This window comes from Dryobates pubescens, chromosome 9, assembly GCF_014839835.1.
Source record: "Dryobates pubescens isolate bDryPub1 chromosome 9, bDryPub1.pri, whole genome shotgun sequence".
In the NCBI taxonomy this organism is placed as follows: Eukaryota; Metazoa; Chordata; class Aves; order Piciformes; family Picidae; genus Dryobates; species Dryobates pubescens.
In genome coordinates this window covers 186,197-212,869 of record NC_071620.1, presented here as the reverse complement: position 1 = coordinate 212,869, position 26,673 = coordinate 186,197, and the positions used below count along the sequence as shown (strand labels likewise).

The window sequence follows — 26,673 nt, the reverse complement described above, 5'->3', positions numbered from 1 at the left end:
GTTTTCAGTAAGCTTCATGCTCTGAATAATCAACATAGAAGTTAAAGCTCACCTCATGAGTTAAAAAATAAATAAAATCATACACATTACCTCTAAGTGGAGTTCTCCAAGCTGCAGTCTACTTGCAAATTTGCCTTTTGGCTGTACATCCATCTATCTTCATTCTCATCTATCTGAGTGATAGCCACAAAGGACTAGCACTATATGGACTCCTACAGAAAGGAAAAGGAGGGAGGAAAAGGAGCACACACATGAATTAATTCCAGTTGTGGGTGTTTAACTATTCTTCTATAAAAAGAAAATACTTGGAGTCACTTAGAGTGTCAAAATGAAGTGCCTGATATATCTTGTTGGGGTTTTTCTCTCACAAACAATAACTTTACAAACACCTTACTGATGCCACATTAGCCCTAGGTGCTCACATCATCTACTAGAGAAGTGGCAGGAAGAACACTTAACATAACCCCAATGGTAGTGAAGTATTCTGCAAAGGGTGAAGACATGGTGTATACACAAAAGTGACCATTCCTCTAGCTTTGTCAACTACAGACAACCTTCTGTGGGCTCATCTAAGGAACCTCATACCGTTGACAAAGCCAAAATAGTCTGTGGCAGTGGGATAGTTCCAACCCAGCACAGGCAGTTTAACAAAAAGCCCAGACATCTTCATATCACAACTCAAGTGGACCTCAGATTACTACAGACATTTAAAATAAGCAACCATATCTCACAACCCACTTGGGTTAAGGTTGGTGCAGGGTAGGGGAGTTATTATTCACAAGTGCTTTTACCTTTGTTGTATTTCTGACAGAATTTGTCCTTCTTGCAGACATCTTCACACATAAGCTCCACCAAGGGACAGGTAGGATTCATCTAACTTCCTTATGGAGCTGTAACATTATGGAACATGAACACTGCAAAGGACAGTAGACAAAACTCGCAAAACAAAAATGAAAACCCCTTACAAAATGGTGTCTGCAAGGTAAGACAGCCTGCTCCAGTTCCCACTGCTCTAACCAGCAATATTAAGGACTGTAAGAACTACACTGAAAATCACATACACTGTGTGATCTTTTTTGCCATTGATGAGAATATCTTGCAAGGCAAAAGAGATACACGCTCCTGCATGTGCTCTTACAGCCATGTCAAGATGATGCACAGGAGAATTGTTAGGCACAGTGCTCCATGGTTCTCCCTCAGGAGGTCTGGGAGAAGGGACAGCAACACTGAACAGCTTTGAGAGCATAATAAAGTTGTTCCCTGTATCATTACAGTCCACACCAAATCACATTATTACTACATTGTCATCATTATTATGAGTAGTTCTGTCACTGCTTTGAATAATTAAGGAACCCTGTGGGGCTGAACTTTAGTAACAACTTGTTACAAAATAAAGAGATGGTAAGACAGGGAATTAATAAAAACATAAATTATTTATTAATCTAAACCCCTGCCCCCTCATAACTGTATACAAAGTTAGGAAAGCTTACAGATTCTGTGTTTGGTTGGAAAATACTTTAACAATATACATAAGCAGTAACAGTTTAAGGAACACTGTTTGGGAAAAGACAAGTCCACAAACAGAGACTATTCTCCCACTAACAAGTGGCAGGCTGTCAGAATGTCACCCAAAGAAGTGGGAAACTTGACTTATTGCATCCCATGCTTGCCAAAGTACGGGGATTCTGACATGTAGCGTGGGGATGGGTACGTGTGCCCCGGCCCTAGGTGGGAAAGGTGCCTTCTGCCCCTTTCCCACACTTTTCTTTCCCCCATCCTGACTCCACAAGGGGGAGGGGGAAAGAAGGGGTTTGAGTGTGTTACCACAGAGAAGTAGTTTAATGTGTTTTGTGTAAGTTACTTCACATAAATACACACACATACACGCATGTGCACAATTTGTACACATTCAAGGTCACAAAAGCTGAGGCTGCCTCAGGGGAATGATTGGGTCTCTTTGACTAGAGAGGAAAATTGAGAGCTACTACATTCAAGCAAGCTGAAAATATGGACGATAGAGAGTTGGTTCCCATGGTTTTCGGCATCTGGGAATGACAAAGAAGATTTTTGTATTTGACATTTGTCTCCAGTTCATTCACCATCTGAAGGGAATTACATGTGCCACTTGATCCCACCACCTCAAGAATGTATTTCTTCTTTTTATTTCACATGGGGACAGGTTTTTTACACTGGTAATGGAAGCGACACTTTTTACTCCCAGCACTTTTCTCACTTAAAATAGTGCAAGAGAAATTGCATGCAAATGATTCACTGGCATGCAACCTGTCATCACTTACAGTCTTATGGCAATCACCTATAGTGACAACTGTTATATATTCTGAGATCCTAAAATACTTAGCAGCAGAATTGGTCATTTGAGGTGTGTCCATCTAACTGACAGAACTGAAACTACCACTGTGCTAATTTGGTTAGCTACCTGAAAATATATTCAGACCAAGAAGATCCATTAGAGACCTGTGGTGAAAGCACCTTATGCCCAGATAATTGAATCGTGTCCCAGCATGCGGACAAATTCCCCTCCTTCATGAGGCAGACAAAAGCCAAGGCATTAAGCCAGGCCAGCACGGCGCCCTGCACGCTCCCATCGCATGGCATGCTTGTGCTAACACCAAGTATCGGCAGCTTCACACTTTCTATAGGCTGAAGCCAGTTGTTTACAAGAGTGCCCATTGGTCAAATCCAGCCTCGAGGAACCTATTAAGTATTATCCCAGTTGGTAAACAAGTTGCCCCCTCTTTCACTTCGTCTCTCTCCTTGCCCAAGAGGACAACGCTCGAGCCATAGCCTCTGCCATTGAGCTCATTGCTGTTAGCTCTTCTCTCTCATACATCAAGCACACGGGAAGCCTCTGCACGACGAGAAGCAGCCCGTATCCAGGCAGGCCCGTTGAGCCTAGCCCTGAGAATTATCCCCAGAGGGAAGACCTTCGGTGAGCCCGTGAAGCCCAGCGTTGTCACCGCCAGTCACGCCGACCGGGACAGCCCACCATGCCTCCGAAGGACTGGACCCCCGAGGGTACGATCTGCCCAGTTGCCGGGGAGAAGGGACTTGACTGAGTCCGGTAGCCCACGCCGAGCCCTGTAAAACCTCAGGGGAGATCCAGAGCACTGTTCGTGCCTATACTCCTCCAAACCCGAGACCGCTCTGAGAGTCCCTCTGCTCCTTTAAGCCAAGTAAACGGGAAGTCACCGCTCCCCGTAGCCGCGCTTCTTCCATGAGGGCCGCTCCACGCCAGCCCGAAGCCCATTGCAGAATGGCCAAGCCCCACCGGGCCCGCCCCGCCTGCTACCGTGCCTGCTCGGAAACCTCCGAGCCCGCCTATGGGGAACCGCTGCCCCACCCTGCCATGCGACTCTGAGGGCCGACCCCCGTCCCAGGCCCAGCCCTGCCGGCCCCGCCAGGCCAATCCGCGCAGGACCGCTCCCTATCGTCTGGAGGGAACCTGCCAAGTCCTACAAGGGAACCTGCTTGCTAGCTAAGCCGAGGTTCCATTTCCTCTCCACTGCCACGGAGAGGGGAAACAGCTACCCAGCACTGCTGTCCAGCCTAGGAACCAGTCCAGTGACAGTAGTCTGCCGGAACTCAACCTTGCTACAAACAACAGCTGCAAAGTATCTTCCACGTGTTTTCCACTCACGAGCATTCAGTTCAAAGCATCCGCGTCACAGAGTGATCTGCGACGCATAGAAATACTGCTGTAGTTAGAAGCCGCCCGTGTTCCGTCGCGTCGCCATCTAGTGGCCAAGCGGCAGAACTGCACCCTTCGTTATATAACTATAGAACTGAGTCTGTAAATATTCCAATTAAGTTCTAATCATAATACTAAGCCACTTATGGAATGTATTTCACAAACGTGCACTAGAATTAGTGATTCATCGGTTATTAATTTTGACAATAAAACCAGTATTTTCATAATTTGTATTTCATATTAGTAAATTTAATAACCTCTTCAACACAATTAATTTGTGTACATAAAAACCACGTGGAAAACAGCAGCTAAAAAATTCTTTGTTTCCACTGAACTTGAAACAATGTTTCTGCTCTGAAACAATTCAGATGCATTCAACATGCAGCTAAGGCAACTACAAAACTTATTCTCAAATTCTCTGATTGGAGTATTTCCAATGCTGAAGTTGCTGCAGCAGTGAAGGCTGAGTTCCTTTCTTGCTTCCTGTGGATTGGACACCGACTCAACAGTTTTTCTTGGACCACTTAATAGGATATGTGCCTCCCTCTGCCAAAGTGAAGTTTGTAGGAAACACATATTTTAGAGGAAGCCTCTTAAACCAGTGGACAATGTGATGACTTAGTTTTCATCTCAATATCATAATTTCTATTCTCTAGATATCTATTAGCAATGTGCCAATTTAGGTTTCTACAATGAAAAATTTTCTTACAGAAAAAATGCTGTTCTGTTATCCAAAGTACACCACATACAGGTGTGCACCTTCATATCCTATCACAACTATGTTAATTTGAAAAGTAAGACAAATTGAGGAAATACTTAAGATGACTTTACGAAATGTTCTTGTCAGTGTTTCCCCTTGGGTCTGTATGCATGCTTGATAATTTTAACCTGACATATTCTTGTCTTACCCTAAACCTCTACCGTTACAATTAAGTTCAAATAAGAAGCAGGACTCCTAAAGCTATTAAAATCTAATCTGTAACACAGATTTTCTTAATTTAAACCCACTGAGGAATTGTTTTTGTGGTGAAGAGGATCTGAGTATTTTTTCAGTCAATTTCCTGAAGCATATTTGTATGGCCTTACTTACCTTGAAGGGGAAGTACAGCAGAATAAATCTGCCAAGGCTTTGCTCATGTCTCTGAGTTTGTTACAAGAAAGATTCTGCAGAATAAGAATTAGAAAGATTATCTTAATACAGCTGTTAATGAAACACAGAGATTATGTCTTTTGTGTACAGTACTCACCTCAGACTAGGACCATGGCTGTGACAAGATGAAAAAGCAATTGCTAAGCTATTCTGTACAGTACTAAAATAAAAACAAAAATACGACTTAATTTCATACTAACAAAACAGGCAGATTGAGACAAAGCCATTCACAGTTGTATCTACACACAGATGACTGTTTTGTGACTTTCAGTATCTGAACAGACAGATGACCTAATCAGACCTGGCACAGTGTAGTTAGATCAAGTCTGCACCTTAACATGATATAATTCAACCAGTAAAGAAGCACTGGTGTTTCTCACTGGTGTTTCTTTGCACGGGCAGATGAGATGGAGAACAGATCACTGTCTTTAGAGTACATACAGGAAACTTATGCTGAACACATAGCATGGGACAAAAGAAGGACAAACTGATGCTGACCAACTCTCTTCAGGCATCGATGCTGCTTTTCTTCTGCCCTGCGCATATTTGGTGTATGTGCAAAATCAGCCAGCACTGCTTTCATTTTTTTTTCAGGACAGGATAAATAAATAAAAAAAGCACTATAGAGGTTCTAAAAAGTCCACCTGAAGACTTCAGTGTGAGAAGACATATTAGACAGAAAGGAGTTAGGTATGCCTGTAACTCTGGAAGGATAGAGTCAACCAGTATTCCTAGTCAAAGCTGAGAAATGCAAGTACCAGACCTGTTAAGTGGAAGACAACTAAAACTAGAGTCAGTATGGAATCTTGCTTTCAGCAGACAGGTCTGATGACAGCCACCACATTTGTGGTAAAAACAGCTAGAAGAAAACTGTATGGGAGAAGCTATTTGGTGCCCATGTTAGAAAGGTGCTTAACACAACAGGGAATTGAAATGCACATTAGTAGAGGTGCAGGGAATCTTAGCAGAAGCCCTGTACTGTCTGCTGACACAGTACAACTGCTGATCTGTGGTGAGTAGGCAAGCTAAACACAACCTGTCAACCATCACCAGTAACCCCATCATGGGTGTGGCTGAGAGGTTTTAAGCCAAACACCTAAGGACTGCTGACACTGCTGCTTCCCCTGCCCATATTCAGGTGGGGAAGAGGGCTGTCCTTGCAGATGAGGATAGGTAAGACAGGCTGGAAATCAAATTGCTGCTTTAGCTTTCTGAATCTAACAACTTCATATGTGTGCTTTTAGTTGTGCCGTGACTTTTACTGCAGTTTTGTGTGACCAGCATACAAAACAACTTGTTGAATTAACAAGACTAAAATCATAGTAATGCTGGGGCCTGGCTTAGTTCCATCAAAAGCCATGGTGCTTAATTTTCATTAACAGGGGATCACAGTATTAATCATTAGAGTGCAAATGTATTTGGGATTGTGTATTCAGGCATGTGTCACACTTAGGAAATGTGAAACATGAAATTAAATGTTGAAAACATACAGGATTCTTACACTGCACTTCTGATGCTCCTGCTTCTCATCACATGAAACTCTACCAACCTCTGATTCAGAGCCTCCATGCTGGCAGCGCTTTATAAGGGATTTCAGAAGTTAGACTAATAGTCATACTAATACATAACTTCATTTTTACACTCCCCAGGTCTCAGCCTTTCCTTGTAAGACATGTTCCAGTCCCTTTGTCATCCTCATAGCCCTCTGTTGGGACTGTCTCCAGTACTTCCCTGTCCCTCTTGAACTGGGGACCCCAGAACTGGGCACAGTACTCCAGATATGGTCTCACTAGGGCAGAGGGGCAGAAGCTCCCTCAACCTGCTTAATGCACCCCAGGTTACCACTGGCCTTCCTCACCACAAGGGGACAGTGCTGTCCCATGGTTAACTTATTCTCCACCAGGATTCCACAAAGTCCTCCTACACGAAGTTGCTTTCCAGCAGACCAGGCCCTAACCTTTAACAATACATGGCGTTATTCCTCCTCAGGTGCAGGACCCTACACTTGCCCTTACTCTTCACCCAGCTCTCCATTCTGTCCAGGTCTCACTAAATGGCAGCACAGCTTTCTGCTGTGTCAGCCACTCCTCCCAGTTTTGTATCACCAGCAACCTTGCTGAGGGTACACTCTATCCCTTCATCTGGGATGTTGATGAAGATGCTGAACAAGACTGGACCCAGTACTGAAGCCTGGGGAACACCACTAGCCACAGGCCTCCAACCGGACTCTGCACAAACTGATCACAACCCTGAGCTCTATTGTTTAGCCAATTCTCAATCCATCTCGGAGTCTCAAGCTTCTAAGCCACACTTCCTGAGTTTACCTACAAGGATGTTATGGGAGACAGTGCCAAAAGCCTTGCTGAAGCCAAGGTAGGCAACCTCCACAGCTCTCCATCTACCTGTTCAGTCACACCATCATAGAAGGCTATCAGTCAAAAATTTGGATGTTTTATCTGATTCTAATCCCACATCATCTGATTGTCTGTATTACTGCAAATTGTAAACATTTCCCCTGCTTTTGTGTATGAGAACAGCTTGTGTACTGTTGCAGAAATATAGGAGATAACACTGACTTAAAGCACCTTGGAAAACAAATCTAAAATAGCCGTAACAGTCAAATATAGTTCCACACAACTTTTGCATGAGTCTAGATTTAATTTGCTTTACAGGACAGTTGGCCAAACAATGCCATTTATCATAAAAATATCCTCTCCATTAAGCAAATCTCATTTTTCTTTCCAAAGGAAAATTCAGTGTATACTCTGAGCGTTCAGTGGCTCATTTTCAGGATCAGCCCATACAGATTTTTCTTAACAAAACAGAGAAAGTCAATTAAAAAATACAGACCAATGTAATAACACAGTCATATTGCTCTTGGCTATGTTAACTTTAACACCCAAGCCAATTTAGCTATTTTTCTTTAGGTTTTATTAGGCAAAAAAAAAAAGGCATCATTACAATTCAGAGTCTACTCTAAATATGCACTTAACAATGAAGCATATCTGAACATGAAGTGAAACAGGATTTCAGAAAACCTTTGGGTTTGCTAGTTTCCTGCTACTCTGATCATATTTCTTTTCTTCTGGCTTTCTGATGACAGAAATCAAACAAAGAACGTAAGATTTATTGCTATGAAAATGAAACCATAGTACGGTAGTGTGAGTCTTGGGTGCTAAGTGCATACTTTCAAGTTAACTTAATTTCAAAGTCTACTTAAATCTTTTGTTTGGCCATGAAAGTCTGTAAGGTGACTGACTCAAGTATAAATTGAAATGGTGGCAGGCCTGGATGAAACAGAAAAAAATAGTTAAGACAACATTTTAACCTCCAGATTGCAGACAGCAATAGAAAGATACAATTCCAACAGCCAAGAAATTAAAATAGAAACAAATTAAAAGAAAAAACTTGATCTGACAGTCAAGAGCCATGTTTATTCTTATGTTCAATTTGTTTCTGCCCAGAATGATTTTAGACTCACCAGGAAAAAAATGTATTTATAGACTATTACACAATTGAAAGAGAGAAACAACTGCCTTTTGACATAGTTATTTCCCCCACTGAGGTATAAATCTACATATAAATTTGATACTTCACTATAACAAATTGTACTTTTCATAGTTCTGATTTAATTTCCATTAAACCCTGTTTACTTTGTTTTTAAACCAAAGAAGTATTATTCCCTATTACAGAATCTCTTTTCCAGCTCTCTTTCATTTACTTGTGGATCTAGTAGTCACCACTTCTAACCGGGAAAAAAAACCATCTTGGAACCTTCTCATTACAACAGCACTTTCAGCAGAGGTTACTGATGTGCAAGCAAATGATATGCAGATGCAGCTCTTCAGAGAGACTATTTCATTGATTATGTTTCTACTGTCCAAATGTTATCTAAATTACTTGCTGGAAGAAACTTTTTTGCTCTTGTAAACATCAGTGGGTGCAGTTTCACTAGTACTTGTGGCAGTTTCACATCCTTTTACAGGAAGGCTGGTTCACAGCTACTCAGGAGCTGCAGAAGTTCTAACAGCTGACAAACTGTGGATTCTGCGAGCAGAACTTTCTACTGTTGCTACTTAACAGTGCAGCCAAAGTATCAGCTGAGGTAGCCCAGTCGATCCTTGCTTTTCTTTAGAACCTCTCAGAATATTTCTGGAAGGGTGACATTGCGGAGCAGCCACTGCTGGGAGCGGCTGCCGTTGCAGTCTCTGATGCTCGGTACCTGGCTGTCCTCTTCTGTGGCTTTGTCCAGGCACTGGTTACTGTTCACATGCAGCAGGGTTAATTTCTTGAAGACAGAATGAAAAGAAAATAGTTTTACAAAAATCACCAGGTATGAGCTAACCAAAAAAGTTCCTAGTGGCCATTAAAACTCTTCCACAGGCAAGCAGGAAGTAGATACAACCCCTCTGTTACTGACTCCAGATCTCAATACTGAAGAACACCTAAAGAGGATATTTAATGTTGTAGATACTGAAAACCTTGCTTGGTGAAAAATGGAACAGTCTGAGCTTTTAAATGACATTCTTATCAAGCAACAGCCACTGTTCTTTATATTGGACTATAAAGCTAGATATCTTTGAGGGTTTAAAAATTAAAATTCAGTAAGACACATAACTTCAATTATTTCAATAGTAGTTTTGGTTGGGTAAGAATGACCACATTGAGCATGTTGACTTTTTTCTCTTTTCTGCATGTGGATTTCTTGCACATGTATTTTATCGAACAGGCAGAGTTCAAAATTATTCTTTTTTCTCAACTGGGGATACAAAACTGACCATACCATCTGTTCTTTTAAAGAAGTATGTTCCCTTAAAAACTAGATTTCGGCAAATTCACACATGTATATATCTTTTCCAATATCTACCAGTCTTCCTCATGCATATACCACTACCTCAGTACTATCCTTGTGGAGGCAAGATCTTCAGAGGTTGCATTTCCTGCCACTGTACTATGGATACTGATGAGGGCATCAACTTGTCTATGGTACTGACAGGCGTTATTGTCAGTATTTGCTCTCCAGCAGCAGCACAACCAGGACACTGGACTGTGAAGTGGCAGAACAGGCAGGCTTTATGTGCACAAGCACACTTGTGCTGTGTTCTGGAGTGCTGTAGCTGCTGCTGCTGAACCCAGCACCAAGGCTGTACTTCTCCAACATTCCCTCACCCCAAGAGTATGCCAAGGGGTGGGCAAGGTCTTGGGAGGGGACACAACCAGGCCAGCTGACCCAAACTGACCAAAGGGTATTCTATGCCATATGATATCAGCTCAGATATATAAGGTAAGCGAAAGAAGGAAGTGTGGGGGACATCTGTTGATGGCATACAGATGCCTCTGGAGCAACTGCTATGCATGTTGGAGCCCTGGACATCATGCGTGTTGGAGCCTGTTGGACATCATCTGGCTTGATGGGAAGTAGAGAATAACATCTTTGTTTGCTTTTGCTTCCATGCACAGCCTTTGCTTTGGCTTTGCATTTTATTAAATTGCTTCTAGCTTGAATCCTGTGCTTTTGTTATAGTTTCCCTCTCCCCTGTCCATTCAAGAAGGTGAGTGATAGAGCAGCTTTGGTGGGCATCTGGCTCCCAGCCAGAGCCAAACCACCGCACACAAACAAACAAAAACCAGAGCATATCTACCTCCTGTACTCATACAGCAACTGAAGAATGAAGTTGGACAGACTTAAGTAGACAACTAACGACAACAAAGTTTTGAGTTCCCCAATGCCTTTTTCTTCCTGGTAGTCATTAAGGGGAAAGGGACTCCATTACAAGATTGCTTTTAGAGCTTGCAGATCAAATTAATGATGAATGGATTAACAGTCAATGATTTCTACACCAGGCAGTTCAACATATGACCTTTCAAATAAATGTTAACATTATAGACAAGAAAGAGAATGATTAAATTAAAGCTGTTCTAAGCATCTCTACCTTAAATGTACCACAATTAGAAATGTAAAATCTTGCTTATATTTTTTTGATACTTTTTGTTTTGAAAAGTATTTCCTTCTAATTTTGTGCAAGATTAAGACACCAGGTGCTGAATTTGTGACAAGATTTTTAGCATTATCTTTCAGTGTTCCAGTAGGTATCTGGAATACGGTTCTGTTGTTGATTGCACCATAATGCAACAGTACACTAGCAGATCTCTTTTTTCTCAAGAGAATCCAAAATCACATTGAAAGTATTCTTCTAAAAGTTCCTCCAAAACTCACCAGGTAATCAAATCAAAACAGATGCATAATCCTGAATTTGTTTCCTGTTTGGAGTGTCAAATAGTGGTCCCACTCTGGAATATGTTGCTCTGTAGGCTCACATAAAAACCCAAGTTGTCTCATCTTAGTGTCACAAGTCTATAAGACTTACCACTGGATCATATTCCCAAAGCTGATTTCCTTTCAGATGATGGCACTTGAGCATGGTTACTGGGCCATTAAGTTTGGACACATCTAAACACAAATCATCTGTTCGAATTTCTTTGTTGGCAGTATATGAGAAGACCTAGACAGAAAAACAATGAGAGGAACTGTAAAAGAAGTTCAGCTAAAAGATTTGTCATGACGTTATTAATACCCACTTTTTCCTTTTCCCTTCAGCCTGCATGTAAAGACTATTTTTTTTTTGGGTCTAAACATCCTATGAACAAAGTCTTCAGTGAAAAACGGTCATTTTTTAAAATTGCACACTGCTTCTCGTGTTGAAATACGAGGTTTCTCAACACAGGCAGTATTTCTATACTAGTAAATAATTAATTACCAAAAAGGAAGAACAAAAAACCCCAAAACTAACAAACAAAACCAGCAACCAGCCAAACAAAACCCAACCCCCTCCTTGAGATGTAAAATAAATTCCAGAACTGACATTCCAAAAAAATGTACATTGAAAGCAACATTTCATGTACAGGCACGTTGTTTCAAGAGTAATGATGCATCAAAAGACCGCTCCAGAGAACCTAGCAGTGAAGTCTAGCTTGTAGCATACTCTCCTTCTTTTACTTCATCTTTGACCTAAAAGTTAATGTAAAAGCAATCAGGCCTCAAACGAAAAACCACCACCAAGTCTTCTCCTCCATTTCCTCTTACACACATTTTCTTCAGTGAACATTTCCTAACCTTTGCAATTTAAGCACATTTAAAGATAACTACTGAGAATCAAAGAAATGTCCTGATGAGAATTGTTCAGAAAACTTCAATATATTAAGATAATTTTTTTAAAAATGGCACCTGATTGCCACCCATTCCATGGCAGTTGAAGATTCCAACTTTCTCATTTTCTTTTCTTGCCATGTTATCCAGACATTGGTTTGTCTCCACATTTCTGATCTAGGAGTAAATAGAAAAGCACATCACAGTTGGTTATTTTTAGAAGAGAACTAGGTTCCTATCAAACCACAATGGCACCAGTTCTCTCTGCTATACACAACAGGTTATGTGAATGAAATTTAAGTTAGGAACCAGACTACAATGAGAGACCACTGGCCAAACCTCAAACTCCCAAGCAAACACTCAAGCTACAGGTTACAGAATTGTGTTTGTTTCTTTGCTTTCTTCTGGGGACCCTTCTGTCTTGGAGATTCTTTTTGCTGAAAGACTCAGCTACAACAGAATGGACACCACTGAGTGAAAACCTTCAGAAGTTCTGAAGCACTCTTCTAGGCACTGTGGATTTAATTCTCTTTGAAATTACGGGTGACTGGGTTCAATTTCCTCACTTCTTGAGTTACAGCCTTAATCCCCTTATTAGTATATAGTAATCAGGCCTGAATATTGTCTCCTGATAGTTGCAGAGCAGCACAAATGCCTGATCCATTTTGTTCAAAGTGTGTCTTTTCAAAACAAAATCACTCTACAATAAGCGCTGTATTTGGGTCAACATGACTTGCAGGGGAGAGAGAGTGCCTGCTTATTTAGGACAGCATCAGTTGTACCATTTCTACAGTTACTTAAACATCAAAGAAAAAAACAGAGAAATGCCCAACATGAGAGGTCACTGAAATAGGCTGGTCACTGACAGCAGCTCTGGGGGTGGAATTCAAGACAGTTTTCAGGAAAAGTCTTGGCTTGACCTGGCCTAGATTTTAAAGCAAAGCTCTGCTCATAGAGAACATTACACAGAAAGTTATCCATAACTACACATTTCTGCAATATTTTGAACTGCAGTAAGGAAAGAAAACCATTCAAATTCTAGTACTATACACCAAAGTTCAGTTTTCAGCTCCACCGAGAAGCCAGATGTATCATTGGATAGATGACTAGAACACATATGCCAGATACTTGAACTCTACTGAAGTCAACTTGTTTGCACTCCATTTTGAATATAAACAACTTACTGAGCAATGTACTTTTCACTGAGTAGATAAATGAGTAGGATAAAATCTTACCTCTCCCAGAGAAAAGTAATGGCGTGGAATTTGGGAATCAGGATAAACATTCTCCAGGTACCAGGAGAAAGGCTTGCACTGGAGCTTGCGTCTTAGTCCAAGTCGTGAGGAGATGTCCCCATAATCAACCTTAGTAACTCCTATAGAAACAAAAAGTTTTATTCAATGACTGCTAATGAATATTAAACTTAATACAAAAATCATCAGTGTGACATACTGCTTGCATGAAAGACTTTCTCTTTAGAAAGCTATCTCTATACAAATAAATGGTTTTGGTGTTTTGCAGGGTTTGGTTTTTTACATATAGCATTATGCTGTTTATATTCTCAGAGAGGACAGCACCTGTCACCACCACCTCTGACTTCTTTTGCCATAAGATGGAATCACTACATCCTTGCTAAAGGTGACAATTTCTGAGATGTGGTTTGTGAAAAAAAAAAATTAATGCCATTGCTTGCTAAGTTATTAGAGAAAGGCTGAAACTATTACAGTCACTAATACCATTCCATCCCCCGTGCAAGTGGGATGCATGTCTATGCACAACATAGCAGTCCAACATAGCAGTCTGGGGAGCAAGGAGAATTTCATTTAAATTTAACTCTCTAAGCCAGGTATCACCTGCTGGAACCTTCATCATCTGACTTCACAGTCAGAATGCAGCCCTCATCCAGGACACCAGCCCTTTATTAATTCAGTAATTATTCAGTATCACTGCAGCATTTGCAGGAACTATGCTCATCTTTAGGACTGTTACCATTTTTCGTGGAATTTTGCTCTTTCTCTTTTGCTCCTCATTTATGAAAGTACTAGTTTTTCCTGTATATTTCCACTCCTTTATGGTTGTTCTAATTCCTTCTGAAAATCAATTTGCACAAGTCCCATCTGCAGACGGGTTGAGGAAGGTGTACATGATCAGTAAGTATTTTTGCCTCACCAGAACACTACTGTCATATTCCAATGATATTAACTAAGGGTAGGATAATTACTAGACTTCAGGCATCACATTCTTTTTGTATTTTCCACACTATACAAGAGCAAAATGCTACCAAAATGACAAACCAGAAAAGAACAAAACCAAGTCCTAGCAATTGAAATTCCCTTCACAGACCGCAAGCATGACCCAACCTGCCACCATGCTAGAGGCTTCCACCCGCATGCATTTTTCAGAAATCACTCCACTTAAAAGACTGAATTAGTTTTAAAATTGTTGACCTTTTGAAACTGAATTAGACACACCTCTAAGGTGGCACGCTGTGTTATGAAATTAACCTGCCAGCAGATGGTGCACTTATACTCAATTAAGACAACAGCATCGTTTCAGGTAACTTTTTAAAGATCAGTAAGAATATTGGTACTTTCAATATTCCAGAAAGAAAAAAATGCCAACCAGGCTTTCAGAATTTAAAGCAAACAAACAAACCCCTACAAACCAAACCCCAAACAACAATAAACCAACAAAACCCAACAAACAATCCAAACCAAAACAATAAACAAAAAAACCCCAAGTAACTAAACACTTTTTAAAGAAGGTATTGGAGAACTACATTGTTAAGGGAATCAAAGTAAGGGACAGCCTGGTTTTGAGTCAAATTTTGATTATTGTGAATGAATTTTAAAATCTCTTGGAACAGAATCCTAGAAAACTCCAGTCTGGGCTTTCCAGTCACAAGAGAAATCTAAAAATCAAAAGCCACAAGACAAAGAAGAAACCCCCAAAACACCACCCTGTCTTCACCAAAGCAAGTATTTGCTTTACACCAAAAGGAGCATTCTCACAAAAGCTGATGAAAAGTTAAACCAATCACAACTATGTATGGAGCTCTTCAGTGATGAAAAAGCAGCTGAGGACAGCCTTATGACAACCCAAAATCGATTCAGAGTCTGCTACACTGATCTTCAGAAAATGACATTGTAATGGCTTGGTGACATCACTGAATGGCAGTAAGAATTGAAGACACAACAATAATGGATTAAATACAAAGGGATAATAGAATACAAGGGTGTTGTCTCTCCAAGTAGTTTTAAATGGCACCATGCAGAAAGAAAAGTGCCAGCTGATTTTCCCTCTGTTACAATGACATGAAAGGTGGGTGTTATATTCAACTTTACCATTTTTAATCTGCAGCACTCTTAAGTCCTCTCAAGTTAGGTCCGCACTAAACCATATACTGGCACATACATCACAGTTATCATCAGGCTAGCAAATGGACTGAATGGTGGAATTGGTAGAGTTGCCTTAGGGGTGTTCTCCAACAAGGCAGAATTACTTGGTTTCCTAGGTGTCTGGTACCTTACCTGTGTTACTCGAGTACAACTAGCTTGCGTTCCTGTACATTTGCACTGTACAGTGCCATGGCAGTTACTTATGGGTCATAGTTCTGATGGGGGGGGAGGGGGTCGGGGAGACAAACATGGAAGCAAACTAGGAAATGTCAAAGCATATAAAAAAATAAAGAACATGTATAAATCATTATTTCCCCTACAAATTAGTAAGACTTCTGTAGATACCAGTGGTGTATACCTTCCAGTGTTTTTGTACATTTTTATAAAGACTTGGATAAAAAAGAAAACCAACCAACAACAAACCCCCCAAAACAACCAACCAAACTGCAGAACAGCAACCAAACAAAACAAGGATTAGATAAATCTGCTTCTCAGGAGACAATGATGCCAGACTTTACAGGCATGTGCATCACGAAGACAACAATCATGTCGACTAGCTGTTCTTTCAAATATCTGTGTTTTACTCATTAAAAGAAAATGGAGATAGTATTTTTTGCAGTACTTGCTACTTGTTATCTTTGCGTTCTTTACCTGACCATGTATTTTTCCTCAACCTCTCTGCCCCAAAACCTAATTATATTAAAAGCCTGGACTGCCCTGATGGTTCTATTTATCACACAGCTTACTTGTTTCCTGTGGGACAACTGCATGCTTTTTTTTCCTTTTTCTTTTTTCAGACATATGATTAACGATGTACTCAAAAAACAAGTATTGATAAGGCAAACAACCTCACTAAACCACCCAATCACACCATCACCAGTTCTTTTGCACAAATGTAAGATTTCACTCAGCACTTGCTTGTACCGATACTATTCTTGAAGAAGTTTGGTATGCATGTGACCGTTTGAGGCTGTGCCTTTAAGAAGGGGACAGTGCTGGGACACTCTGGCTGAATATTTTGTAAACATGGTATTCCAAATGAATTTCATTGGTAGATTGGTAGAATGTAGCTTTAAGTTTTAGTGCAGCTGGAACTTTCCTCAGTTCAGTTCCTCTTCGCTCTCCCTTTCCAGCCTGTCTGCTTCTGGGCATTTAGCCAGACCAATAACAGATAAGCACTAATCCTGGTGGCCTACTAACTTTTTTCTTCCTCTTAACTGCCTTTTTCTCTCTCTAACCCCTCTTTGGGAAAAAAGGGAGAGAAGGGGGCACAGGAGGAACCCCCCTCTGTCCGGAGGTGGGGGGCGGCCTGTTCCTGTATCCTTTCTTTGCTGTATATTTCTGTATATATTGTAAGTACTGTATATTGTGTGTACATATCCTGCTTTTACCCACTGCTTGTAAATACAGCTACATCCCTTTGCTTTTCTGTCTGAGTTAGCTGTGGGTTTTTTTATTCCTTCTTAGTGGGGGAGTGAAATCTTGGGCCTTTCTCTCTCAACCCACCACATATGCAGTACCAGACTACTGTGATTAGTAATACATAATGGTCTTTCCTTGCACCTTTATAAAAGCACACAGATAATAATGTCTATCAGTAGAATACTCTTTCAGTTTAATTTTCTTTGCCACCTTGCATTTAAGCTTGTTGTGTTGCAACAGCTCTGCCATCCTCAAAATTTCAGAAGAGCTGCAGATGTGCCTGCCAAGTCCAATGCTTGGTAATGTATTTACACTGAACTGCTTTGAAAAAAGAAACACAAAGTTTTCATCATGATTAAATTGCTTGATAATTTTCAAAAGTACAACATGAAAACTGTTTCATCTAAAACTAATCTTCTGTCAAAAAACATGCAACTTGTTTTTATTTAGTATTATGAAACCTGATAAGCAGTAATGATTTAAAACTAATTTGAATAGCTACATTATTTGCATTCTCATTTAATGCTAAAAGGGAATACGAGCTGAAAACAAGAACACATGGAACTGGTCACCATGTTTTGAACACAAGCTTTAGCTACGTTACAAGATGAGGACTCAGTCCCTTCTCTGTCCTCCTTATAAGCCATAAATAATAATGTTATCCATTACCAGTCTGTATGTCCTAAACCTTGACTTACCACGCTTGACTAAAGAAATCACAGCATCACAGTATCGCTAAGGTTGGAAGAGACCTCAAAGATCATCAAGTCCAACCCGTCTCCACAGACCTCACAACTAGACCATGGCACCAAGTGCCACATCCAATCCCCTCTTGAACACCTCCAGGGATGGGGACTCCACCACCTCCCTGGGCAGCACATCCCAATGACGAATAACTCTCTCAGTGAAGAACTTTCTCCTCAGCCTAAACTTCCCCTGGTGCAGCTTGAGACTGTGTCCCCTTGTTCTGGTGCTGGGTGCCTGGCAGAAGAGACCAAACCCTTCCTGGCTACAACCTCCCTTCAGGCAGTTGTAGAGAGCAATAAGGTCACCTCTAAGCCTCCTCTTCTCCAGGCTAAACAAGTCCATCTCCCTCAGCCTCTCCTCACAGGGCTGTGCTCAAGGCCTCTCCCCAGCCTTGTTGTCCTTCTCTGGACACATTCAAGTGTCTCGATGTCCTTCTTAAACTGAGGGGCCCAGAAGTGGACACAGGACTCAAGGTGTGGCCTAACCAATGCAGTGTACAGGGGCACAATGGCTTTCCTGCTCCTGCTGGACACACTATTCCTAATGCAGGCCAGGATGCCATTGGCCTTCTTGGTCACCTGGGCACACTGCTGGCTCATGTTCAGGTGACTGTCAATCAGCTCCCAGGTTTGGGAGCTCTCCAGCCACTCCGACCCCAGCCTGTAGCTCTGCATGGGTTTGGTGTGGCCAAAGTGCAGCACCTGGCACTTGGACTTGTTGAATGCCATGCCACTGGACCCCGCCCATCTGTCCAGTCAGTCGAGGTCCCTCTGCAGAGCCTTTCTACCCTCCAGCAGATCAACTCCTGCCCCCAACTTGGCGTCATCTGCAAATTTACTGATGATGGACTCAATGCCCTCATCCAGATCATCAATGAAGATATTGAACAAGATGGGGCCCAGCACTGATCCCTGGGGGATGCCACTAGTGACTGGCCACCACCTGGATGTGGCACCATTCACCAACACTCTCTGGGCTCAGCCTCCAGCCAGTTCCTAACCCAGCTCAGAGTGCTGCTGTCCAGGCCAGGGGCTGACAGCTTGGCCAGGATTTTGCTGTGGGGGACGGTGTCAAAGGCCTTGCTGAAGTCCAGGTAGACTACATCCACAGGCCTCCCCATGTCCACCAGATGGTCACCTGATCATAGAAGGAGATCAGTTTGGAGAGGCAGGACCTGCCCTTCCTAAATCCATGTTGGCTGGACCTGAGCCCTTGGCCATCCTTCAGGTGCAGTTATTGCCGCCAGGATAATCTGCTCCATCACTTTCCCTGGCACTGAGGTCAGGCTGACTGGCCTGGAGTTTCCAGGTTCCTCCATCCAACCCTGCTTGTGGATGGGGACCACATTGGCCAGTTTCAGTCATCTGGGACCTCTCTGGTGAGCCAGGACTGGAGGAAAATGATGGAGAGCGGCTTGGCAGCTCATCTGCCAGCTCTCTCAGCACCCTAGGATGGATCCCATCCAGTCCCATGGACTTGTGAGTGTCCAAGTGGCTCAGCAGGTCCCCAACTAATTCCTCATGGATTTCTGGGGCATTACACTGCTCCCACGACCCTATTGCCCAGCTCAGGAGGCCACTGGTCCTGAACTCCTGCCTTGCTGTTAAACATCGAGGCAAAGAAGGCGTTCAGGACCTCAGCTTTTTCCTCTTCTTCAGTCACAGTGTTCCCCTCCAGGTCCAGTCAGGAGTGCAGGTTCTTCTTGCCCTTCTTTTTAGCATTGATATATTTGTAACAATGCTTTTTGTTCTCTCTCACAGAGGTGTTCAGCTTCAGTTCCAACTGGGCCTTTGCCTCTCTAATTTTATTCCTACATAATCTAACCACTTCCTTGAACATACCTGGAGAAGCCTTCCCCTCCTTCCAAAGGTGATACAGCCTCTTCTTAACCCTTCAATCCTCCAGAAGCTGCCTGTCCATCCAGGCCGGTCGCCTTCTCCTGGGCTCATCTTTCGGCACATGGGGACCGCCAGTTCCTGTGCCTTCAAGAGCTCCTGTTTGAAGCAGCTCCAACCCTCCTGGACCCCTCGGTTCTTGAGTGTTGATACCCAGGGAACTTTACGAATAAGTTTCTTAAAGTGGCTGAAGTTTGCCCTCCTGCAGTCCAAGGTGAAGGTTCTGTTGGTGCTCCTCCCTATCTCCCTGCAGATTGAAAACTTCACTATCTCGTGGTCACTGCACCCCAGGCAGCCTCCCATGGTCACATCTCCCACCAGCCCTTCCCTATTGGAGAGCAGCAGGTCAAGCAGAGCCTGGCCCCTGCTAGGCTCACTTAACAGCTGCAGCAGGAAGCAGTCCTCCATGCGCTCCAGGAATCTTCTGGACTGCCCTCTCTCTGCTGAATTAAGTTCCCAGCAGATATCTGGCAGGTTGAAGTCACCCACAAGGACAAGATCTGATGATCTTGAGACAGCCTCCAGTTGTTTGTAGAATAATTCATCAGCCTCCTCATCCTGGTTGGGTGGTCTATAACAGACTCCAACCAGGATGTCAGGTTTGTTAGGCTGCCCTCTGATTTTAACCCACAGGCTCTAAATCCCTTCATTTTCCACCTCAAGTTCTGTGGCAGAGAGTGATTCCCTAATATACAGAGCCACCCCTCCTCCTCTTCTCCCTCTCCTGTCTCTCCCAAAGAGCCTGTAACCCCCCAGTGTGTGCTATCCCACCATGTTTCTGAGATGGTGACTATATCATAGTCACCCTGGTGGACCAGGACTTCCAGCTCCTCTTGCTTATTGCCCATGCTGCCTGCACTGCTGTACCTGCACTGCAGCTGGGCTCCCGACCTCTCAGTTGACCCTACCTTGTGCCCTACTCTTTCCTCTGCAAAGGGACGGATTTCCTCACCCACCCGCTTCAGACCTAGTTGAAAGCCCTCCTAATGAGCCCTGCCAACTCCAGTGCTAGGACTCTCTTACCCCTTCTAGATAACTGCACCCCATCAGGACCCAGCAGGTTGGGTGCAGTAAAAGTTGCCCCATGATCGAAGAAGCCAAAGTTCTGCTGCTGGCAGCATCCCCTGAGCCACTTGTTGATGGTGTGGGTTCTGTTCCTCTCAGTGTACTCCCCTGCCACTGAGAGAACTGAGCAGAACACCACTTGAGCTCCTGCCCCATCAATCAATTGTCCAAGGGCCTTGAAATCCTTTTTAATCACCCTGGTGCTCTTCTTGTCAATTTCATCACTCCCAGCCTGTATTACCAGCAGAGGGTAACAGTCAGAGGGCTGGATTAACTTTGGGATTCTCCTTGCGATGTCTGTAACCCGCACCCCGGGTAGGGAGCAGACCTCCCTGTGGGATGGGTCGGGATGACATATGGGTCCCTCAGTACCCCCCAGGAGAGAGGCCCCAACAACTATAACCCTTCTCCTTTTCTTTGTGGAGCTGGTCATTTCTTTGTGGAGCTTGGCCTTAGGCTCCTCTCTGGATGGCTGCTCCTCAGCCCTCTCATCCCCACTGCCCTCAGCCTGCAGGGCCTCATACTTATTGTGCAAGGGCAGCGGAAGAGGAGGAGAAGACCAGGGTGGATTCCTCTTGCCACCCCTGGCAGGGACCTGTATCCATCCCTCCCCATTTCCAGGGGCCCTTCCCTCAGCAGGGGAGATCTGCAGAGCCTTCTCCCACAAATTTAACTCCCTTTTGCTTTCCCTTATTGTCCTCAGCCTAGACAGCTCCTCCTTCAGCTCGGCTACTTTGTCCTTCAGCTCTGCCACCAGGCTGAGGAGAAAGTTCACCTGCTCACACCTGACACAGGTGTTCTCTCCTTCCCCCTTCTATTCCAAATGCCTGGCTGAAGCACTCTCTGCAGCTGGCAGCCTGGACTCCAGCATGCTGATGCAGCAACTCTGTCTGGGTCGATGCTGTTTTGCTACCCTTCGTCCGAGTGATGCCCATCTTCAACGTTGGAGTGAAAACAATTATTGTTTTTTATGCAAGCAGCTGAAAGGCTCTTGGACCAAAACGGCACCGCGCGCACAGCGCGGGCGGCAGTTAAACCTCCCGCGGCTGATGGCACGCTCCCGATCCTGAGCAGGCTCGCGAGAGCACGATCCTGCTGGAGCCCCTGCCAACCAGGAGTCCTCCCGACCCGCAAAACCCTGAAAGGAAAGTGAAAAGCTGAGCAAAAAGCTCGCAATTCAGGCGGAGCGGTCCCAAAATGCTGGTCCCGGTCGGCTCTCAAACCAAAGCGCAGGCAACAATTAGAAAACAGACCTACTGATCCAGTTTTCAGAGATACACATTATGGCCAGGTAACTCCACAATGCTGTCTTTGCAGGTCTTCTGCACTTAGACCCAGTGCAATGGACAACACCTTCTGGGGCAAACTTTTGGTCAACAATAAAATTCATTTCCAAACAAACTAAACTAGACTCCACCCAAGCTCATTAGAGGTACTTTTCAAGATGCCCCCAGCTCAGCTGCTGGAATGTGAAGCTCCTGGATGACAAGGATGCATACTGGACAAGACACGTGTAGGAGCTAGAGCTCAGACTCACATGCAGCACAGAGAAACCACACAGTCTGAAAGTATCCATGCTCCACCTTTAGTTTAAGGATACCAGCAAATTCTACAACTGTCAGTTTATCATTTATCTGTGTTAGGCTAGGCAGAGGCAGCCAGGCTAATGCTTTGCAGCTGCCACTGTGGAGAGAAGCAGCTTTCCTGTACTTGGCTCCAGATTCCTGCTGCACCTCCTATGTTGATACCAGTATTGTATGCTGACTTAACTTGTGGAGAGCCAGCCCACAGGACAATTCAGCAAGTTGAATCAGTTGAGGCAAATGAATGATCAACAAGTAAAGGGAGAGGAAGCCCTAACACCTGCTGTAAAAAGCAAGGCACTCTCCTCACAGCAAGCTGTTCAACTCATCTCATGAAGCCTCACCTTGGACAATCCACTGGAAAAAGTGATTGGAAGGACAGTGGTACAAATAAAGAAGTGGCAGAGTCTGCAGATCAGAAGCCAGAAACAAACTGGAGCCAGCAATCAGACTATTCACCTGCATGTGCTGGATCTGTCTTCTGAAAGCCTGAGAGGAAATGGTCTGCAAAATGGCATCCTGCTGTAATCTGTGACTGAGGAAAACCGTTGGCTAAAGAGAAAATACTACAGCTAGTGCAGTTACTGCACTAATGTGTGTCATGAGATAGGCTTGATTTTGGCTGAACTGCAGCTGCTGTAACACTTTCCTGTTACACCTCCATCTGTACCTAACCACTTCTGTGCACAGAGGTGGCTTCTAAAATGCACAAAGCTTAAAACAGACATGTAGCAATTTCTTCTAGTCTGTACTTATTACAGAAAAAGGATTACAGACTTTTCAAGAGGGCAGCTTTCCATTTAACTACATTACATCAACAGTAGTAGTAAGTCTCTTGAGTTCCTAACATTCAAGCAGGAATGTTTGGTTTTTTTTCCCTAGGCAACACACCCTACATGAAGTGAGAAAGCTCTCTGTGAATCTTAGTTTTGCTTTCCTGTAGCAATCCCTCTCCGATTCACTATCTTAGGGGAGCAGAAAAGAAAGGATATAAAGGATGAAACAAATTTCTTGTTAGCTAGGCTCAGTCATGCCTGTTGGTACATTACCTCCTTCAAAATACAATTTTCTCATCCATATCAGCCAATGGGAAAAAGCCTGGGTGCACCAAAGATTGACTGTTTTCCTCCCTCATCTGCACCCAGGCTTGTGAACCACCACCAGCTTAAAATTCCTCACCTTTCAATATTCCTTTCAATAACTTATGACAGTGTCACAGTAACACTGAAAGTATACATTGCACTGGCAAAGACATCCCTATGTTACATAGAGTACTGTGTCAGTGATGAATGGAAAATTCTTATTTTTAACAGAACACCAGAGTCGATAAACTTCCTCTTGTTAGCTGAAATGCTGAAATGCAGGGAGGGGGAGAGGAGCTGGCAGATAGCCTTTGCATAGATAAGGAATAACAGGATTTTTCAGTAATTTACTTCTGTTAGTCTTAGCCAAGATGATCTTCTGTATAAGATAAAGGACACCTGGATAATATGTATACTTCTGTTATTTTTAGATAGATAGAGAACATCTGGATAATATGGATACTTCTGCTATTTTTAGCTAGATAACCTTTGTATAGATAGGAAGCATCTGGACTCTTTCTGTGCAATATTAACATACCTCTGTAATTTTAGACAGGTAACTTTTTGTATAAAAGTTTGCCCAAAACTCTCTGAAGGTACACAGGTCTTTTGAAATGATTCTACCTGTCTCAGGTGCCTAAGCAGAAGCATAATACAAGAAACTTAAGGAGTTTCTTGTATCTTTCTCTAAATCACCAGAAGGTCACGATTCTGCAAGAACTAATAATTTACATTTTTGTATCAAGAGGATACCTGGAAAAGCAGAGTATGGCAACATAGCCATGATTCACAGAGTTTCTGACAACTACTGGCTAGAAAGACTTATTGAAGCAGTGATGTTATTTTCTGTTCACAGGTAAAATCAGAGAATGTTACACCCAGATAAGATTACAGAGAGCAGCATAACAACAGTAGAATGTTTGTGAACTTTCCTACACAGTAATCCTTCCTAGTTAATACCTACTGGCTCTCACAACTTGCATGGATCTGGGGAGGTGAGAGACATGAGCAGCTCTGAGTACATTCATGTGTTCACTCTCTTAACATTAGGTATTGGATTATAGCTAAAATTACCCATGGTGCTACCACTAGAACTCTTCACAGCCCCAGGCAACAAAGTGATTTCAGAATAACCCAACTTATTCAGGTACTGTATGACCTTATTCTTGAAACATTTGGAAATTCTTGTCTCAAACTTCAGTGCCACGTCAGTAGGGACACGGGCACAGGAGTAAGGCTGTGTGCCACATGGCAGGTGCAGATGCTTTAAGAGGAGCTAGGCAAGGACACACTCCTGTCCAACAATCATTCCAACTACTAGCACATGAGCTATGCAGACACCCATATTTTGAAAGAAAAAGAAAATACACAGTGCAGTTATAGACAATTGCTTAAGTACTATTTAAAAAAAATGACTGTATTGTATTTTAAGTTAAACTCTTTCTTTTCTCCAGTGGGTGAATACACACATTTCACAATACTGCAAAGATCATGAAAGAGTCTTATGAAAATAAATATCCTAAAAAAAATTCAAACAGCGTAACACCATCTGTAGCTTAGGCTTCTCACATGAAATGGAAAGACTACAGAGAATATATATAATAAATTAACAGAGCCTAATCATGGTGTTCAGTAATTGACATCTAAGAATTAGGTTACTTTTATAGTTGTGTTTCAGCTGAGCACATTTTAAGACCTAGCTTGACATAGATGCAAAAAAGTAATCTTAACCAAAATCAATTGTACCCACCTATGTGCAACTTTTCTGAATGCATATCATGTTTGAATTCATAGTATTTCAGTAATAATACCACAAGCTGTTAGTTTCTGAACTCAACTAAAAAGCTTGGTGTAGTAGAAAGACTCCTCTTAAGTTAAAAAAAATTTAGAAAAATCTTATTCTTGAGTAATGCATTCTCTTGAGACAGAAAAGCCACCAGAAACTTGTAATCTAAAACCTGACACCAACTCGTACTACACTCTATTACAGCTTTAACATTTCAATAGTAAGGCCAGTTTAATAAGCAAGATAGTGAAGATGTGTCTTTGGAAAGGCAGATGTGGCACATGGAACTGCTACTCAGTATTGCAGGTCGAATGTCTCAAGTCTTTCAAAAGCATGTCTGCTACTATCCAGAGCTTGTCTTTTTTCATCTGTTGTTTTAAACAACAAGAAGAAAAATATACCATTGTGGAAAGAAGTAACTCAGTATTTCCCCAGCTTGCATTCTTTTCCTGATTTTTTTCTTCCCCAAAGTTTGAGCTAACAGGAAATTTGCTCTTTCATTTTATATCTTCTTGTTCTGTTAACATTCATGTTAAGACACAATAAATAACATCACATTCAAGTGTATTGGCAACTTGTCCCTAGAGTATGGATAGTGAAAACTCTACCAAACCCAAGTATTTTTAATTTTGTCATTCCTCCTACCATGCTTCACTTAAATCACTACTGATCTATTCAACTTGAAATACCTGAAACACAGAAGCCCCAGGCTGAACTCCAGCACATTCACACACCAGCTGTGTTCAGCTCTAGGGCTCTCAACATAAGAAAGACAGACTTGTTGGAATAAAGTCAAAGAGAGTCATGGGATGCTTACAGGGTTTGAGCACCTCCCCTATGAGGACAGGCTCAGACAGCTGGGGTTGCTGATGGCAACAGGGCACATATAGAGTCCTGCACCTAGGGACTATATATTAATAATTCCATGACAGTAACATTTTACATTAAATACCCATGTTCTCTCCCAGCAGTAATAACATTTTAATTCTTAACAGGTATTTCTCATAACCAAAGACCTGCTCACCTGGGGAAATGATGTAAAAGAAGTTTTTAAATTCATCCATCCAGACTTCTGCAAGCCGCCTGTTATTTTTGTTGATGATCTGTCCTGTACCTCCTGGAAAAGTGTATGGTGTTGCTTTTCTGAACACATGCCCAACGTGTGAACAAGTCACAATTTCCAAAGTGCCACCACACTGCCAGATCTGAAAATGACAGAATAAATTACTGCACAGATTCCAGTCATTAAGAAGAAAGTTTACAAATATTAATCATTTGCTTCTCTTCAAGTTGGAGAAACAACATTAGTTGAGGTCTAGCACAAACATACTGCATGGAAGAGAAATGTAAGCCTCTTTCTTGCTTAACAGAAAAGGACCTCTAAAAATGGCAGATTCAGAAAGCTGAACTATATCACAACTATCCAACTATATACTCTGATCTGGTAAGTAAAACAAAAGCAAATAGTGCTGTCTGGTGGAAACAATATTCAGAAAACATTGGTTTGGTCCACATCCAAGTAAACACATGCACATGATGATGTGACAGAAAGCAACCCTGCAGAAAAGGGCTCGGGGGTATTGATGGACACGAGCTGACAATGTGCATTTGTAGCCCAGAAGGCCAAATGCATCCTGGGCTGCATCAAAAGTACAGTGGCTAGCAGATAGAGAGGTAATACTGACACTC

General features: G+C 42.5%; 1 protein-coding gene across 4 annotated transcripts in view; it reads right to left on the bottom strand.

Annotated features, from left to right (window-relative positions):
- Positions 1-8,687: 8,687 nt before the first annotated feature.
- GALNT1 (polypeptide N-acetylgalactosaminyltransferase 1) overlaps positions 8,688-26,673 on the bottom strand; it is a 138,090-nt gene continuing 120,104 nt past the window's right edge. For all 4 annotated transcript variants that reach the window (XM_054164058.1, XM_054164060.1, XM_054164059.1 and 1 more), the window contains exons 9-13: positions 26,009-26,189; positions 13,242-13,381; positions 12,085-12,183; positions 11,228-11,362; positions 8,688-9,147 (exon numbers count right to left, since the gene is read on the bottom strand). In XM_054164058.1, coding sequence (XP_054020033.1) covers positions 9,001-9,147; positions 11,228-11,362; positions 12,085-12,183; positions 13,242-13,381; positions 26,009-26,189 — 702 coding nt within the window. In that variant the 3' untranslated portion in view covers positions 8,688-9,000. The remainder of the gene's footprint in view (positions 9,148-11,227; positions 11,363-12,084; positions 12,184-13,241; positions 13,382-26,008; positions 26,190-26,673) is intronic.